An 18,377-nucleotide genomic window follows, 5' to 3' on the forward strand; every position below is an offset into this window, starting at 1 on the left:
TCATACTCTATTTTGGCCCTCTTAATTAAACCCTTAGTCTTCCTCTGTTGAATTCTAAATTTCTCCCAGTCCTCAGGTTTGTTGCTTTTTCTAGCCAAATTATATGCCTCTTCCTTGGCTTTAACACTATCCTTAATTTCCCTTGTTAGCCATGGTTGAGCCACCTTCCCCGTTTTATTTTTACTCCAGACAGGGATGTACAATTGCTGAAGTTCATCCATATGATCTTTAAATGTTTGCCATTGCTTATCCACCGTCAACCCTTTAAGTATCCTTTGCCAGGTTTACCTCTATCTCCTTCTTTAAGACACTCCTTAAAACCTACCTCTTTGACCAAGTTTTTGGTCACTTGTCCTAATATCTCCTTATGTGGCTCGATGTCAAATTTTGTTTGATAACATCCCAGTGAAGCGCCTTGGGACATTTTACTACATTAAAGGTGCTATATAGATTCATGTTGTTGTTGTTGTTGGGGCAGGAAAATGCAAGACAGAAAAACAAGAAAAGGTGAACTGTATCGAATAAACCTACCCATGGTACACTCGAGCGACATAGGTACGTGGGACGTAGTTCTCACATCCACCAATGATGGGCCTCACTCTCCACCTATCACCTTCTCTGGAAAAAAGAGATCGTCATGAGTGGAACATCCACTTTACTAAGGAAAATTAGTAAAGTATTTGGCAAGTTAATCAATACTATCATGTCAGCCTTGGCTCAGTGATAGCACTTTCACCTCTAAGTCAGAACGTCATGAGTTCCAAGCCCCACTGAGCACATAATCTAGGCTGATACTTCGAGCACAGTAATGAGGGAGTGCTGCACTGTTGCAAGTGCCACATTTTGGATGAGATGCAAACCTATAAAATCGACCAGCAGGAAAAGACTGTCCTTCATCGTCGCTGGGTCAAAATCCTGGAACTCCCCACCTAACAGCATTGTTGGAGTACCTTTACCTCAAGGATTGCAGTGGCTCAAGAAGGCAGCTCACCACCATCTTCTCAAGGTCAATTAGGGATGGGCAATAAATGCTGGCCTTCCCAGTGACGCTCATATCCCATGATTGAATAATTTAAGAGAAGCCTGGAGCAGCACCATAAGGCATCCATACCTACCTGCTCATATCCACCAGCAGTCATGTAAGCTGCTGGGAGAATTAAAAAAAAGAAAAACACCAGGGCCAATCAGAGATGAGAAAATCTGGAAAAAATTTCACCCTTAGATGGAAACCAGTCTCATGGACCACATGGACCCTATTTATATCACCTTAAATTTTAAACAAGTTGTTAAACAAAGGCCCAGTCAGCCTGTGAAAAGTCCTGTGATGTTATCTAAAGAACAGCAGGGCAGTTCTCCCAGTCTCCTGGCCAAGATTTATCTCTCAACCAACACCACAAAAACAGATTATCTCATTTATCTCATTGCTGTCTGTGGGATATTGGCTGCCACTTTGCCTACAATATTGACTACACTTCAAAAGCATTTAATTGGCTGTGAAATGCTTTGGGACATCTTGAGGATGTGAAAGGTGCCACATAAATGCAAGTTATTTCTTTTTACATAGAGAATAATAGATCCCTAGGTTTGAGTTACAAAGTTGGAATCTAATCAAAGGGGCCGAAATTGGCCACCATTGGAAACGGGGCGCACGCACCCTGTTTCTGGTGATTGAGGTGGCCTCTTGAGCGAAATTCCTCTCTTTGGCTTTTTTTTTCAGGCGGACCGTAAGTTGCTCATAATGGGGGCAGAAATGCGGTGGTAAGTTGGGACGGGGTGTAATGTCCACCTCTGTCAGTCATCAATGTAGCGCTGATGACGTCATAATGGCGCTGCGTCACCACCGCTCTCCCCTTCACTTAAAGGGGAGAGCGTGCGCGATTTAAAAGTTTGGTCCACAGGGCCACCAGGGAGGGTTTCAGCTGGGCCAGCGGCATGTCACCCAAGAGGGGGTACCAGGCTGCCTGTTGGCGGCCCGGCCAAACTCGTGGGCATAATTGTCAGCCCGACAAGGCAGTCGGCCGACAAAAAAAAAACATGGCGGCAGCGGCAGTGCATCCTCTCCTTTAATGGGAGCCGCACCACCAGTTCAGAAGGTCACAGCCTCGCTGCGCCATCTCAAAAAAGCAGGTTTTGGTACCACGTGACGGAAGGAAGATTTTCTTGGCGAAATGTTGCCGTCGGAGGTGGGGGGGGGGGTGAGCATCGGCGGTGCGCACTCTGATGGCGCACTTAGGACGGATCAGCAGCAGCGGAGCGTTGGCGGGGGGGGGGGGGGAACGGGTCACCGCCGGGATATCGCAGGAGCGGAATTTTGATAATGGCGGCCATTACACGAAAAGTCGGCGGCAATTGCACTCCGCTGCATGGCCGCCCATTTCCGGTGTTAACGGGCCTTAAGGAAAAGAACAATTTCGGCCCCCTTGGGGAGTTTCGATTTTGTCTTTATCAAAACAATGAATAATGGTCTGGAATTTCCTGGAAAGTTTTGGTGTAACTACAGCATAAGAGCAGAGTTACCTACAGAAATTTGCTCGGTGTTTCCCACAGAAATTTGTACGTATCTGCTTTACGCTAGTTTTATGTCAAAACATTACTACATGAGAATTTCCTCGATTATTTATGCCACTTCCAAGTAATGTGCCCTGAAACCCTCTGCCATTCATTTACATAGCTTCGCTCCCCCATGGACACAAGAGTTTCCTGCATTTATCCATGTGGCTGAACTGTGCAGATCAACAAGGTCCCAGGTTCAATTCTTGCTTCGAGAATTGTCGTGGGACCTTGTTGATCTGCACAGTTCTTGGCCCTAGAAATAGTGGATGCATTGGTGGTCATTTTCCAACAGTCTATCGACTCTGGAGCAGTTTCTATGGACTGGAGGGTAGCAAATGTAACATCAATTTTTAAAAAAGGAGGGAGAGAGAAAACGGGTAATTATAGGCCGGTTAGCCTGACATCAGTAGTGGGGAAAATGTTGGAATCAATCATTAAGGATGAAATAGCAGCGCATTTGGAAAGTAGTGACAGGATTGGATCAAGTCAGCATGGATTTATGAAAGGGAAATCATGCTTGACGAATCTTCTGGAATTTTTTGAGGATGTAACTAGCAGAGTGGACAAGGGAGAACCAGTGGATTTGGTGTATTTGGACTTTCAAAAGGCTTTTGACAATGTCCCGCACAAGAGATTAGTGTGCAAAATCAAAGCGCATGGTATTGGGGGTAATGTACTGACGTGGATAGAGAACTGGTTGGCAGACAGGAAGCAGAGAGTCGGGATAAACGGGTCCTTTTCAGAATGGCAGGCAGTGACTAGTGGAGTGCCTCAGGGCTCAGTGCTGGGACCCCAGCTCTTTACAATATACATTAACGAATTAGATGAAGGAATTGAGTGTAATATCTCCAAGTTTGCAATGACACTAAACTGGGTGGTGGTGTGAGCTGTGAGGAGAATGCTAAGAGGCTGCAGGGTGATTTGGACAGGTTAGGTGAGTGGGCAAATGCATGGCAGATTCAGTATAATGAGGATAAATGTGAGGTTATTCATTTTGGGGGCAAAAACATGAAGGCAGAATATTATCTGAATGGTGGCAGATTAGGAAAAGGGGAGGTGCAACGAGACCTGGGTGTCATGGTTCATCAGTCATTGAAAGTTGGCATGCAGGTACAGCAGGTGGTGAAGAAGGCAAATGGTATGTTGGCCATCATAGCTAGGGGATTTGAGTATAGGAGCAGGGAGGTCTTACTGCAGTTGTACAGGGCCTTGGTGAGGCCTCACCTGGAATATTGTGTTCAGTTTTGGTCTCCTAATCTGAGGTAGGATGTTCTTGCTATTGAGGGAGTGCAGCGAAGGTTCACCAGACTGATTCCAGGGATGGCTGGACTGTTATATGAGGAGAAACTGGATCAACTGGGCCCTTATTCACTGGAGTTTAGAAGGATGAGAGGGGGTCTCATAGAAACGTATAAGATTCTGACAGGACTGGAGAGGTTAGATGCGGGAAGAATGTTCCCGATGTTGGGCAAGTCCAGAACCAGGGGATATACTCTTAGGATAAGGGGTAGGCCATTTAGGACTGAGATGAGGAGAAACTTCTTCACTCAGAGAGTTGTTAACCTGTGGAATTCCCTGCCGCAGAGAGTTGTTGATGCCAGTTCATTGGATATATTCAAGAGGGAGTTAGATATGGCCCTTACGGCTAAGGGGATCAAGGGGTATGGAGAGAAAGCAGGAAAGGGGTACTGAGGGAGTGATCAGCCATGATCTTATTGAATGGCGATGCAGGCTCGAAGGGTCGAATGGCCTACTCCTGCACCTATTTTCTATGTTTTTATGTTTGTATGTTTCGTGCTGAGTTAATTAATCTCAATTATGAAAGCCGTATAACATCCATTCCTGCCCTCAACATCCTTGGGTTATGTGGGCAAATCAGTCAGGGATCCCAATCCAGATCTCAGTGACCCAATGCTGAAAATGCATCTCTGTGAACATCAGGAAATGACAATATATGGCTTGGCTCTACATCTACCACAGCCAAATAGCCTTTTGACACTGTAAAGGCTTGCACCTGATGATCAGCAACTTGGGAAAGTTACCAGAGGCTAACCAGTGCCTGGGGAGCTATACCTCAGCAAGGATTGAGGGTCTTTGGGTGAGGAAAGTCAAGAAAAATAAAAGGCAGGCATGTTAGCTAAGTAAAGGCTTTAAAAAAAGTCACCTGGAATTTTTGCGGCGAGCTCTTCAGTGGGAAATCAGTGGATTGACAAAACACTGCAAATGGGTAAAAACAGTCTTCAAGGTTTCTGCTGATCTCCCATCAACGTTATAGCAGGAGATTTGGAGAAGCTGTCAGAAAGTCACAGCTAATATGTATGGGGGAAAAATTGGCCACCTTTGTGCTTCCTGTTAATGCCTCCGGGGGGCGATAAAGGGCACTAAGGGCATACCGACCAGGCGCCGCAAAATCACTGATGCCAGTGAACTTCCATGGCGGGACGATAAAACTTAATGCCTCGATCTCTTGCGCCCCAGAGATCATGACATTATCGTTGCTCCCCATTATCGCCCCGGATGTAAAATTCACCCGCCCCTGCAGCATTGGTGGGCATCAACAACGGTAGCTACAGGAGGCGTTATAACCTCGGCTGGCCGCTCAGGGAGAGCTCATTAAAGGTAGTGGTGGTCAGGAATGCCAAAATTTGATAATGTCCCAGTGTGCTGTATTTTGATTTTTTTCCAGGCTGCAATTGCTCAGTCCTGCACTCTCTTAGAGTGCTTGTGGCTGCTCTGCATGTATCGCTGGTGCCATCGACAACCATTCCCAGCATTAGCCTTCAATGCTCTTTAAGGGAGGGAAGGAGCCTGTAAAACCGTCAGCGCTGCTTGGATCATTGTGCAGCGCTCTGCCACTACCACCCCTCTCGCCCCCTTTAGTGCATAACGCCCGCCGATAACGCAAAAGTTACGGGGCGCTACACAATTTCTCCCCCTGTGTGTTTTGACAGATTGGGGAAGATCAGATGACTTGCATTTAAACAACTCAAATGTAGGAATAGACTGGATGCTGGGGGTGAGGGTTTCTTCTTTTCTAAGAACAAAGTGAGCGTCTGGAATGTGTTTCAAGCTGCTGCAGTATGTGATTTCATGGCTGCAGGGGAGGGTGGGGATGTGAGCAGGGGTGGGTGGCATGTGGTGAGGATGTGGGTATGAAGAGTCTACTGATAATGCTGCAGCCATCGTGAGTGTGGGGCAGGCCTGATGGACCAGCTATTTTTTCCTGCCCATCATTTTTCAAGTTCTTTCTTGTCAGTATTAACCAAGGGCGTAACTTGTGCAATTCAAAGTTCACTCACAGAGTTCTTGATAACAGTTGTGATGTGTTATACAAAGTGTCAATAAGCCTGTTCTGCCATTCAATTCGATCATGGCTGATCTGTACCTCAACCCCATACACTTTAGGATAAATTTTGCTCCTCATTTCTTGGGTACATACGTCGGGAATTTCCTCGGGGTGGGTTTTCCCGATCAGCTGCCATAACTTTGGAGGAAGATCACCAGAAACACCACTTGCGTGAATATTCAGCATTTACGCTGCCCTTCCGCCACAATTAGGACAGCCAATCAGAACAACCCCCAAAGTGATTCCCGCCAATATTTTCTACTCCTGCTGCTGTACCTGCTTTAGAGGTGGTCCCTTAACCCCTAAAATGACTGTCAGCCATGAGTGCTCACAATCCCGGACAACGCTGATCATCATCATCATAGGCAGTCCCTCGGAATCGAGGAAGACTTGCTTTCACTCTTAGCATGAGTTCTTAGGTGGCTGTACAGCCCAAAACGAGAAACACAGACTCTGTCACAGGTGGGACAAACAGTCGTCGAGCGAAGGGATGGGTGGGACTGGTTTGTCACATGCTCTTTCCGCTGCCTGCGCTTGATGCTGATAGAGAGCATGAGTCAGAGGTAGAGCTACAATACCGTAGCACTTATTCATCTTTCGCGTGTGATTTCAAACTAGGAGCATGGGATTGGTGAATGTTGCCTACTGTGTAAAAACATAGTAAGTGCAATACTTCATTACTGAGGACCCTTACTGTGTTCCTTGTTAAGTATCGTGTTGGTAGGATTTGACTTACTCTGCAACAATGCGCAGTTTCTCCCCCATCCTGAAGATTGGTTGGCTTATCGTTGGTGGTGGGTAGTCGTAGATTGTAACCAGCACATCGTTGCTTTCCGCTGTAAAAGAGGGAAATCTGGGTGAAACTTGTGGCAAACTTGCTGTTCAAAACATCTTGAAGAAAGAAAGAAATTGCATTTATATAGGGCCTTTCACAGCCTCAGGAAGTCCCAAACTGCCTTCCAGCCAATGAGGTAATTTTGCTGAAGTGTAGTCTCGGTTTTAATTTAGGAATTGGCACCAGCCAATTTACGCACACCAAGGTCCCACAAGCAGCAATGAGATAATGACCTGATAATCCATTTTAGTGATGCTGGTTAAGGGATATTTATTGCCCAGGGGACAAGGATGACAGGAAGAACTCCCTGCTCATCTTTGAATAGTTCCATTCTTTTACATCCATCTGAGAGGGCAGCCAAAGCTTCTGCTAAATGGTTCAGCCGAAAGACAGCAACTCTGACAGTGTAGCACTCCCTCAGTACTACAACTGAAATGCAAGATTAGATTATGTACTCAAGCTCAATTGAAGCCCATTGAATTAAAGTAGCAGCATCGATACGAATTTGGCTAAGAGACAGAAAGCAGAGAGTACTGATGAACAATTGTTTTTCAGTCTGAAGGGAGCTATACTGTGGTGTCCCCCAGGGATCGGTATTAGGATCATTGCTCTTTTTGATACATATATATGTTATAAATGACTTGGACATGGGTGTACACAGCATAGTTTCAAAGTTTGCAGATGACCTGAAACCTGGAAGTAGAATAAACAGTAAGAAGGATAATAGCAGACTTCGGAGGATACAGACAGACTGGTGAAATGGGCAGATACATGGCAGATAAAATTGAATGCAGAAAAGTGTGAAGTGATGTATTTTGGAAGGAAGAATGAAGAGAGACAATATAAACAAAATAGTATTTTGAAAGGGGGTGCAGAAACAGAGAATCTGGGAATTTATGTACATAAATCTTTGAAGGTGGCAGGACGTTGATCAGGCTGTTAAAAAAGCATATAAGAACATAAGAAATAGGAGCAGGAGTAGGCCATATGGCTCCTCGAGCCTGCTCCGCCATTCAATAAGATCATGGCTAATCTGATCATGGACTCAGCTCTACTTCCCCGCTTGCTCCCCATAAACCCCTATCCCCTTATCGTTTAAGAAACTGTCTATTTCTTCAATGTCCCAGCTTCCACAGCTCTCTGAGGCAGCGAATTCCACAAATATATAATCCTCTGAGAGAAGAAATTCTCATCTCCGTTTTAAATGGGCGGCCCCTTATTCCAAGATTATGCTCTTTGGTTCTAATCTCCCCCATCAGTGGAAACATTCTCTCTGCATCCACCTTGTCAAGCCCCCTCATAATCTTATACGTTTCGATAAGATCACCTCTCATTCTTCTGAATTCCAATGAATAGAGGCCCAACCTACACAAACTTTCCTCATAAGTCAACCCCCTCATCCCCGGAATCAACCTTGTGAACCTTCTCTGACCTGCCTCCAAAGCAAGTATATCCTTTCGTAAATATGGAAACCAAAACTGCACACAGTCTTCCAGGTGTGGCCTCACCAATACCTTATATAGCTGTTGTTAGACTTCCCTGCTTTTATACTCCATCCCCTTTGCAATAAAGGCCAAGATGCCATTGGCCTTTATGATCACTTGCTATACCTGCATACTATCCTTTTGTGTTTCATGCACAAGTACCCCCAGGTCCCGCTGTACTGCAGCACTTTGCAATCTTTCTCCATTTAAATAATAACTTGCTCTTTGATTTTTTTCTGCCAAAGTGCATGACCTCACACTTTCCAACATTATACTCCATCTGCCAAATTTTTGCCCACTCACTTAGCCTGTCTATGTCCTTTTGCATATTTTTTTGTGTCCTCCTCACACATTGCCTTTCCTCCCATATTTGTATCATCAGCAAACTTGGCTACGTTACATTCAGTCCCTTCTTCCAAGTCATTAATATAGATTGTAAATTGTTGAGGTCCCAGCACTGATTCCTGCGGCAACCCACTAGTTACTGGTTGCCAACCAGAGAATGAACCATCTATCCCGATTCTCTGTTCTCTGTTAGTTAGCTAATCCTCTATCCATGCTAATATATTACCCCCAACCCCGTGAACTTTTATCTTGTGCAGTAACATTTTATGTTGCACGTCGTCAAATGCCTTCTGGAAGTCCAAATACATCACATCCACTGGTTCCCCTTTATCCACCCTGTTCATTACATCCTCAAACAACTCCAGCAAGTTTGTCAAACATGACTTCCCTTTCATAAATCCATGTTGACTCTGCCTGACCGAATTTTGCTCATCCAAAGGGAAAAGGATCTTTGGACATGGATTTATGAAAGGGAAATCATGCTTGACAAATCTAGAATTTTTTGAGGATATAACTTGTAGAGTGGATAAGAGAGAACCAGTGGATGTGCTGCATTTGGACTTTAAAAAGGCTTTTGACAAGGTCCCACACAAGAGATTAGTGTGCAAAATTAAGGCACATGGTATTGGGGGTAATGTATTGATGTGGATAGAGAACTGTTTGGCAGACAGGAAGCAAAGAGTGGGAATAACCGGGTCCTTTTCAGAATGGCAGGCAGTGACTAGTGGGGTGATGCAGGGTTCAGTGCTGGGACCCCAGCTATTTACAATATACATTAATGATTTAGATGAAGAAATGGAATGTAATATCTCCAAGTTTGCAAATGACATTAAGCTGGGTGGCAGTGTGAGCTGCAAGGAGGATGCTAGGAGACTGCAGGGGGACTTGGACAGGTTAGGTGAATGGGCAAATGCATGGCAGATGCAATATAATGTGATAAATGTGAGGTTATCCACTTTGGTTGCATAAACAAGAAGGCAGATTATTATCTGAATGGTGACAGATTAGTAAAAGGGGAGGTGCAACGAGACCTGGGTATCATGGTACATCAGTCATTGAAGGTAGGCATGCAGGTACAGCAAGCAGTAAAGAAGGCAAATGGCATGCTGACCTTAATAACGAGGGGATTTGAGTATAGGAGCAGGGAGGTCTTACTGCAGTTGTACAGGGCCTTGGTGAGACCACACCTTGAGTATTGTGTTCAGTTTTAGTCTCCTAATCTGAGGAAGGACATTCTTGTTATTGAGGGAGTGTAACGAAGGTTCACCAGACTGATTCCTGGGATGGCAAGACTGACATATGAAGAAAGACTGGATCGACTAGGCTTATATTCATTGGAATTTAGAAGAATGAGAGGGGATCTCATAGAAACATATAAAATTCTGACTGGATTGGACAGGTTAGATGCAGGAAGAATGTTCCCAATGTTGGGGAAGTCCAGAACTAGGGGTCACAGTCTAAGGATAAGGGGTAAGCCATTTAGGACCGAGATGAGGAGAAACTTCTTCACTCAGAGAATTGTGAACCTGTGGAATTCTCTACCACGGAAAGTTGTTGAGGCTAATTTGTTAGATATATTCAAAAGGGAGTTAGATGTGGCCCTTATGGCTAAAGGGATCAAGGGGTATGGAGAGAAAGCAGGAATGGGGTACTGAAGTTGCATGATTAACCATGATCATATTGAATGGTGATGCAGGCTCGAAGGGCTGAATGGCCTACTCCTGCACCCACTTTCTATGTTTCTATGTTTATAAAAAGAGGCATAGAGTACAAAAGCATGGAAGTTATGCCTAACCTTTATTAATCAGTTGGACCAGTTCTGGACACCACACTTTAGGAAGGGTATCAAGCCTCGGAGAGGGTTCAGAGGAGATTTACTAGAATGCTACCAGGGATGAAGGACTTCAGTTATGTTGAAACTAGGGAAACCGGGATTGTTCTCCTTAGAGCAGGGAAGGTTTAATAGAGGTGTTCAAAATTATGATGGGTTTTGATAGAGTAAATAGTGAGAAACTTTTCACTGGCCGAAGGGTCGGTAACCAGTGCACACAGATTAAGGTAATCGGCAGAAGAACCAGATGATCGGGAATGCACTGGCTGAACGTGTGGTTGAAGCAGATTCAATAATAACTTTCAAAAGAGAATTGGATAAATACTTGAATGGGAAAAAATTGACAGGGCTATAAGGAAAGGGGAGTGGGCTAATTGGATAACTCTTTCAAAGAGGCGGCACAGGTATAATGGGCCGAATGGCCTCCTCCTTTGCGTAAAATCAGGAAGCACTTTTTCCACACGAAGACTAAGTTTCTGGAATGGGATTTGAACCCACGACCTACTGACTCAGAGGTGAGACAGCTATCACAAGCCAGAGCTGATAGCTGGAGTAGATGTAGAGAAACTATTTCCTCTGGTGAGGAAATGCTGAACAAATGGCCATAGTGTTAAAATTAGAGCGACCCCATTTAAGAGTAATATCATGAAGCACTTTTTTATACAAAGATTAAAGGAAATCTATAATTTTCTCCCCCAAAAGGCTGTGGATTCTGAGTCAATTGAAATTTTCAAGACTGAGATCGCTAGATTTTTGTTAGTTAAGGGTATTAATCGATATGTACAAAAGGCAAGTAACTGGAGTTGAGATACAGATCAGACATGATCTAATTGAATGGATGAACACGTCCACGTGGCTGAATTGCCTACTCCTGTACCTATGGTCCTATGGAATGGTTGCTGCTAACACACATATTACCTTACCTGAGAGTGCCTTCAGAAAAATAATGTGTACAATAATCAGGAAAATACATCACACACTTCGTCAGAAGGCACTGCATGTGAGATTGTTTTTTCTGCGAATCTAGTTCCTCCTCATGTGGTATCAGTGCTGAGAGGAAGGGGAAGCTAACTGCCACTTACATTAACCCTTTTAGCACACTGCCGTTTGCAGATACTGCTGCTCAGTCCTGGAGCTATCAGGTTGTGTCTGGCTTTGACGAGTATACATATCTGTTTTAAGACAGTTTTACTGCCCTGAAAGGTAGCTACATATGCCCCAGTGGCCTGCCAGGAACTGAGTGTATGGCAGCACTGGAACCCCAGAGATACTGGAGAGAGATTGAGATGGAGCCTAGCACACGATGAATAGGAATTTTTACCACTGCACCTTTACACTGAACTGACATCTAAAACAAATTATCTGGTCATCTGTCTCATTGTTTGTGGGACCTGGCTGTGAGCAAATTGACTACATTTCAAAAGTACTTAATTGGCTGTGAAATGCTTTGGGATGTCCTGAAGTTGTGAAAGGCGCTATATAAATGCAAGTCTTTCTTTCTCCTTTTCTATTTAAAATAAGTGGGCTAGTGCCTCTAATAACATATCAATGTACTGGTCAGGTGGGCAGAACAGTAGCAAATGGAATTCAACCCAGATAATTCTGAGGTAATGCATTTGGGGAGGTCTAACAATGGAATACGCATTAAATGGTACGACACTGAAAAGTGTAGAGGAACAAAGGGACCTTGGATTGCAGGCCAGGTAGATAAGGTGGTTAAGCAGGCATATGGAAAACTTGCATTTATTAGTCGAGGCATGGAATACAAGAACAAGGAGGTTATGCTTGAACTGTATAAAACACTGGTTAGGCTTCAGCTGGAGTACTGTGTGCAGTTCTGGCCACCACATTACAGGAAAGATGTGATTGCATTGGAAAGGGTGCAGAGGAGATTTACAAGAGTGTTGCCTGGACTGGAGAATTTTGGCTATGAGGAAAGATTGGAGATGCTGGGTCTGTTTTCTTTGGAACAGAGGAGACTAAGAGGATCCTGATTGAGGTGTATAAAATAATGAGGGGCCTGGATAGAGTGGATAGGAAGGACCGGTTTCCCTTGGCGAAGCAGTCAACAACCAGGGGGCATAGATTTAAAGTAATTGGGGGGAGGTTTAGAGTAGATATGAGGGAAAATGTTTTCACCCAGAGGGTGGTGGGGGTCTGGAACTCACTGCCTGAAAGGGTGGTAGAGGCAGAAAGCCTCACCACATTTAAAAAATGCTTAGATGTGCAATTAAAGTGCTGTAACCTACAGGGCTACGGACCAAGAGCTGGAAAGTGGGATTAGGTTGGATAGCTCTTGGTCGGCCGACGCGGACACGACGGGTCAAAATGGCCTCCTTCCATGCTGTAAATTTCTATGATTCTATGAACATATTGCACACAGGAATTTAATGTTCAAGTGTTAAATATCTGACAATCTTTGTAGTATCAAGAGCCAAATTGCATCTCTAACCTGTTGGTTACACACCATCACTTGATTGCATACTGTCTGCACACAGTCCCTCCACCTCATGTTTCCTCTGGATTTGGGGTTTGAATGGTAGTATAGAGCTAATCCCAGAATCCTAGAGCATATTCCTAGAATGTGCCCAGAATCCCAGAGCATAATTTTTGAATATCCTGCTTCATTTTCTTCTCCAAACAAAAATCAAACAAAGATAAAAAAAATCTTTGCAATCCCTTTCCCTTCCTCCTCTCTTTAGCAGTTCCTTGCCCCCACTTTACAATGCTTCTATTTTATTTCCTGTTTAATGCCATGTTATCATGCAAAATATAGCACATTTCTTGCTGTTTTAGGGAAGCATCTCAAGGTCTCAGTGCAATTTCGAAGGGACCAGCTGGGAGCTCTTTGCGTTGCCACTAACTGCAGATGATCAAGGGAACCTCCCCAAGCAGCCGTTAATTTATTATTCATAGAGCTCAGAAAATTCCTGCAAGTCAACAATACCCCACAGCAGTGGCACTCAATATACCACCAAAGGCCAGTGCAGCCATGTTTCCCCTTCCCATGTGGCCCCTCTTGTAACGCTGGGCCTTTATCCACAACCTGCTTGGCTTTGGAATGTTGCGAGAGCTTGGATTCAGCCCTGTTCCTTCTCTTTCTCTTGTTGTTCAATGAGAGAAAGCAAAGGAGTGTTGTTAGGAAGCAGGGCTACCTTGTCATCCGTAGAGCGCAATTAAAATATCAGACCTACCGGTCGGTGGATGACTACCCAGCCACTTCTGCTGGAAGTGTGAGTGCGTGGACATTAGTTGAGAACGAGGTCCGACTTCTTCAAGGTCAGATGGCTTGGCTGTCACTCACTGTCAAAATTCACACACTTGCATAAATGGACAAGGAACTAGAGGGTTCCTGAAGTCTGAGGAACTGTATTCTCACAACAAAGCCAAATTGCCAATGTTGGGAAATCACCCTTTTTTGAAAGTGCCCTGGATAGCTCGGAAACTACATTGACTGACACGTTTGAAGTCAAGGAACTGCGATTGCAGATCTGTTTCCCATCACACTGTGTTGGAGCATTGCTGCAAGTGGTCATTGAGCAAGATGCTGAATGGGACTGTGCCACTCGCTGAATATTTAGTAAGTTACAAATTTACCCCATCCTCCAAGAGAAACATGCATTCATTTATTTTCCTCATCAGCGTTCATCATCCAGTTATGGAATTGAGTCACAGCTTACCTGTAAGGGGATCCTGTAGAGGTGGTTCCGTCTCGACTGGTGCAAGCTTTAAAGTGTTCCCCATGTCTTAATCCTCAGCATTTGTGTGTAAACACTGTGGGCAGGAAAACATGAGATATTCTGATTCAGAAGTAGGAATGCTACCAACTGAGCGAAGCTGGCACTTAACTGTACAGTCACGTCCTCACATAATAATGAAACCAGGTTTGTTTACCTGCCTGTATGGTACAGGTACAAAATGTTTGGGAGCCTGGATGATGCAGTGGCTTATCCATTGACCATGGGATCACCCAGTCAAATGAAAAATCATAGGAGCATTTAAATTGCTTGACAGGGAAAGACGGAGGTCCATCTAGTTCGCCTTCTACCACCCTGCTGGTCGCATGATACAATGATAATGGAGCTGTTGACTGATCATAGCAATCAATCTCGATCAATTATTCTACAACAGACCCAAACATGAGATGAGGAAAATCCCAGTGGGAGAAAATTTTGGGACCATAGTTCCAAAGTCCCCTATTCCCCCCTAACATGCTACATTTATAACATGCTACTCATATACCATGTTCCGAAATAAAGAAAGAAAGAAACAATTTGCATTTATGTAGCATCTTATCATATCCTCAGATCATATCATAAGAACATAAGAAATAGGAGCAGAAGTAGGCCATCTGGCTCCGCCATTCAATAAGATATCAAAGCACCTCACAATCAACAAATGACTTTAGAGTGCAGCAACTGTTCTAATGTAAGCAAAGTCTCCTCTCTCTACAGGCTGGTTGGGTCGTTTGTGAAATGAGTTCGGACAGTTGCAAACTAGTTGCAGACCAGCTTAGGCCCATGGCATAAAATTAATTTGGCATAAACTAAGATGTCAGCCTTGGCTCAGTGGCAGCACTCTCACTTCTGAGTCAGAAGGCTGTGAGTTCAAGTCCCACTCCAGAGACTTGAGCGCAAAATCTAGGCTAACACTCCAGTGCAGTACTGAGGGAGAGCTTCACTGTCCGAGGTGGCAGCTTCCACATGAGACGTTTAACTGAGATTCCATGGCACTATTTTGAAGCAGAGCAGGGGAGTTCTCCCGGTGTCCTGGCCAATATTTATCCCTCAACCAATATCACTAAAACAGATGATCTGGTCATTATCTCATTGCTGTTTGTGGGCCCTTGCTCTGTGCAAATTGGCTCCCGCGTTTGCTACATTTCGACAGTAAATGCACTTAAAAAGTTAAATGGCTGTAAAGTGCAGAGGTCGTAAAAGTTGCTGTATAAATGCTTTATTTCTTGTTTCTGTTCATTGGTGTGGTAAATGAAAATGTCGCACTGCTCCAGTAAGGATGTCTTCAGATATCAGAGTTTAGGGCACATTGTTGAGCCACCTTTACTTTGCTTTCAGTACTTGATATACCTGACCTGTGAGTGCTTGAGGCTGACACTGAGTGCTTGAAGTGGACAAGTGTTCCGCTCCCCAGCATTACTATCCCTTCATCCTGTTAATTGCAAATACTGAAAAAAAAGAGCTACAAAAGAATGCTTCTCCAGTCTCTTTACCAAGTGTGGTTTTCAAAAGAAAGTACTTTAGAGAAGCAGGGATTGAAAGTTGTTTCTGTATTGTTTAGTTTTAATCAAGTGCATAAATCACACTGTCCTGTTGTGCAATAGACTCTGGTGTAACAAAATCCGACTTGCACAATTGCAAATTTATGCAGAGAACTCTCGAGACTGAATTTTATTCCACATCTGACTGTGCTGTACCTGACCTGGGAGTGCTTGATCTCATGATGTTCAGGGTCCATGACGTGCACTGAGTTAAATACTGCACTTTCACTTCCAGAATACGATTTCATATGCAGCCTAGATTTCATAAACACATTTTACTTAGATATGTTAGGCCTTCATTTTCTTGTTTTTTACCACTTTTGCATTTACAGATTTCGGTCTTTAACCTGTGGCCCAGTGGTAGCACTCTTGCCTCTGAGTCAGAAGGTTGTGGGTTTAAGGCCCACTCCAGATACTTGAGCATATGATCTAGTCTGAAACTCAAGTGCAGCTCTGAGAGAGTGCTGCACTGTCAGAGTTGCTGTATTTCAGATGAGATGTTAAACTGAGGCCCTGTCTGCTCTCTCAGGTGGACTATTTCAATGAAGAGGAGGGAAGTTCCCCTGGTGCCCTGGCTAATATTTATCCCTAAACCAACATCAATAAAAATGACTGTTTGTGGGACCTTATTGTGCACAAATTGGCTGCTGCGTTTCCTACATGACAACAGTGACTACACTTCAAAAGTACATAATTGGCTGTAAAGCATTTTGGAACATCCTGAGTTCGTAAAAGGTGCTATATAAATACAGACCTTTCTTTCGTTTTTGTAACCAGGTTAAGAGAGTGCATTGAACATGAATACATTAACCAGTGCGGTAAAAACAATAGACAGAGAAAATTAAAACCCACTGTAAGTAGAGACCAAACAGAGCAAGAATGTCGGTTCTTATTTAAAAAAAACAAAGTTCAAGACAATTTCCCAGCTGTAACTGCTGTGCTATCAGATGGATCAGGCTGAACCTCAAAATGGGGAAGTCGGGGCTGAAGTGCAAGCCAAAGTTTCCATTAGTCCATTTCTCAAAAAAACACTAGCACTTACACATATGCAAACTTTGTGTGCCAGACCCCAAAACCTACCGCATGCTTACTTGTATAAACTATTCAAAGTGATAGCAAAATTGGAATCTTTTCGTAATCTCTAGGTATATTTTCATTGTGCTTTTGTTCTGAGTTTGCAGCAAGAAGAATTTACATGGGATATTACAAGAAGTCGAAGATGCAGCGTTTCTCTTCTGTTTTTTACAATTCCTTTTGTTTTCAGTTTTGGGCTTGTTTGTTCCTTTTTTAAAAGTGTTTTTTGTGTCTATGGAGCCAATGAAATGTCCGTACTGAGGAGCAGAACATTTTCTATTTTGGTCAGTGTCAAGCACTCTGAGGTCTGATACAGTGGTTTTGATGCAGAGTGAAGCTCATATTTCCTCTAGTTACAATGTGTTGGTGACGTCATAAACGCTATGCTAGAGCGATACAGAACCTTGTTCCAGAGCCTAGACAATCCATGAGCAATACCACAGGAAATCGGCCCAGTTATTATTTATTATTGGTCTTTACACGTGAAGAAATTATGCAAATGAAAGACTGCTAAATAATAAAATGTGGTTATTTTATTTATTTATTCTCAAGATATGGGCATCACTAGACAGGCCAGCATTTATTGCCCATCTCTAGTTGCCCTTGAGAAAGTGATGGTGGGCCGCCTTCTTGCATCGCTGTTAGGTAGGGAGTTTCAGGATTTTAACCCAGCAATGATGAAGGAACGGGGATCTAAGTCATAGTTAGGATGGTGCACGACTTGGAGGGGAACTTGGATCTGGTAGTGTTCCCATGCACCTGCTGCCCTTGTGCTTCTAGGTGGTGGGAATCATGGGCTTCGGTGGTGCTGTCAAAGAAGCCTTGGCGAGTTACTGCATGGAATCCTATAGATAGAATCCTACAGCCACCGTGCGCTAGTAGTAGAGAGAGTGGATATTTAAGGTGGTGGATAGACTGTTGATCAAGAGGACTACTTTGTCCTGGATGGTGTCGTAACTGTTGTAACTGCACCCATCTAGGTAAGTGGAGAGTATTCCATCACACTCCTGACTTGTAAATGTTTATGTGCATGTGTACTGATGGGGTTGGTAGAGATGAGGCCATTGAACATACAAGTGGGATAGAAATATAGATAAACTGTCTGTCTGTGTCTAATGTGCATACAGTGATGAATGTAGATGAGGGTATTTCATTGTGAGATTATAATACTGCACCGCATTGCATATGTGCTGGCACAGCCCATGTTTGGGTTTGTGAACGCGTTTATTTTTGGTTCCTGACTCTTCCTCAGCCATTATCAGTGTGTTGCATCAGTAACGTTTCACCACAGTTATTGATCAGTTGTGAAAGAACTGTAGCTCATGACACATGAGTTACATAGAAAACATAGAAACATAGAAAATAGGTGCAGGAGTAGGCCATTCGGCCCTTCTAGCCTGCACCGCCATTCAATGAGTTCATGGCTGAACATTCAACTTCAGTACCCCATTCCTGCTTTCTCGCCATACCCCTTGATCCCCCTAGTAGTAAGGACCTCATCTAACTCCTTTTTGAATATATTTAGTGAATTGGCCTCAACAATTTTCTGTGGTAGAGAATTCCACAGGTTCACCACTCTCTGGGTGAAGAAGTCCCTCCGCATCTAGGTCCTAAATGGCTTACCCCTTATC

General features: G+C 43.9%; 2 protein-coding genes across 5 annotated transcripts in view; one reads left to right on the forward strand and one right to left on the reverse strand.

The window, feature by feature from the left end:
* The window catches only part of tg (thyroglobulin), a 621,247-nt gene that overhangs the window by 283,353 nt on the left and 319,517 nt on the right, over positions 1 to 18,377 (forward strand). The window lies entirely within an intron of this gene.
* The window catches only part of LOC139260282 (src-like-adapter), a 69,239-nt gene that overhangs the window by 21,184 nt on the left and 29,678 nt on the right, over positions 1 to 18,377 (reverse strand). For 3 of the 4 annotated variants that reach the window (XM_070876706.1, XM_070876723.1, XM_070876715.1), the window contains exons 2-4: positions 14,075 to 14,168; positions 6,636 to 6,735; positions 532 to 618 (exon numbers count right to left, since the gene is read on the reverse strand). In XM_070876706.1, coding sequence (XP_070732807.1) covers positions 532 to 618; positions 6,636 to 6,735; positions 14,075 to 14,138 — 251 coding nt within the window. In that variant the 5' untranslated portion in view covers positions 14,139 to 14,168. Of the gene's footprint in view, positions 1 to 531; positions 619 to 6,635; positions 6,736 to 13,588; positions 13,668 to 14,074; positions 14,169 to 18,377 lie in introns of those variants that run through there. The other variant, XM_070876733.1, reaches the window with a different exon arrangement.

This window comes from Pristiophorus japonicus, chromosome 1 (genome assembly GCF_044704955.1).
Source record: "Pristiophorus japonicus isolate sPriJap1 chromosome 1, sPriJap1.hap1, whole genome shotgun sequence".
NCBI classification, from domain to species: Eukaryota; Metazoa; Chordata; class Chondrichthyes; family Pristiophoridae; genus Pristiophorus; species Pristiophorus japonicus.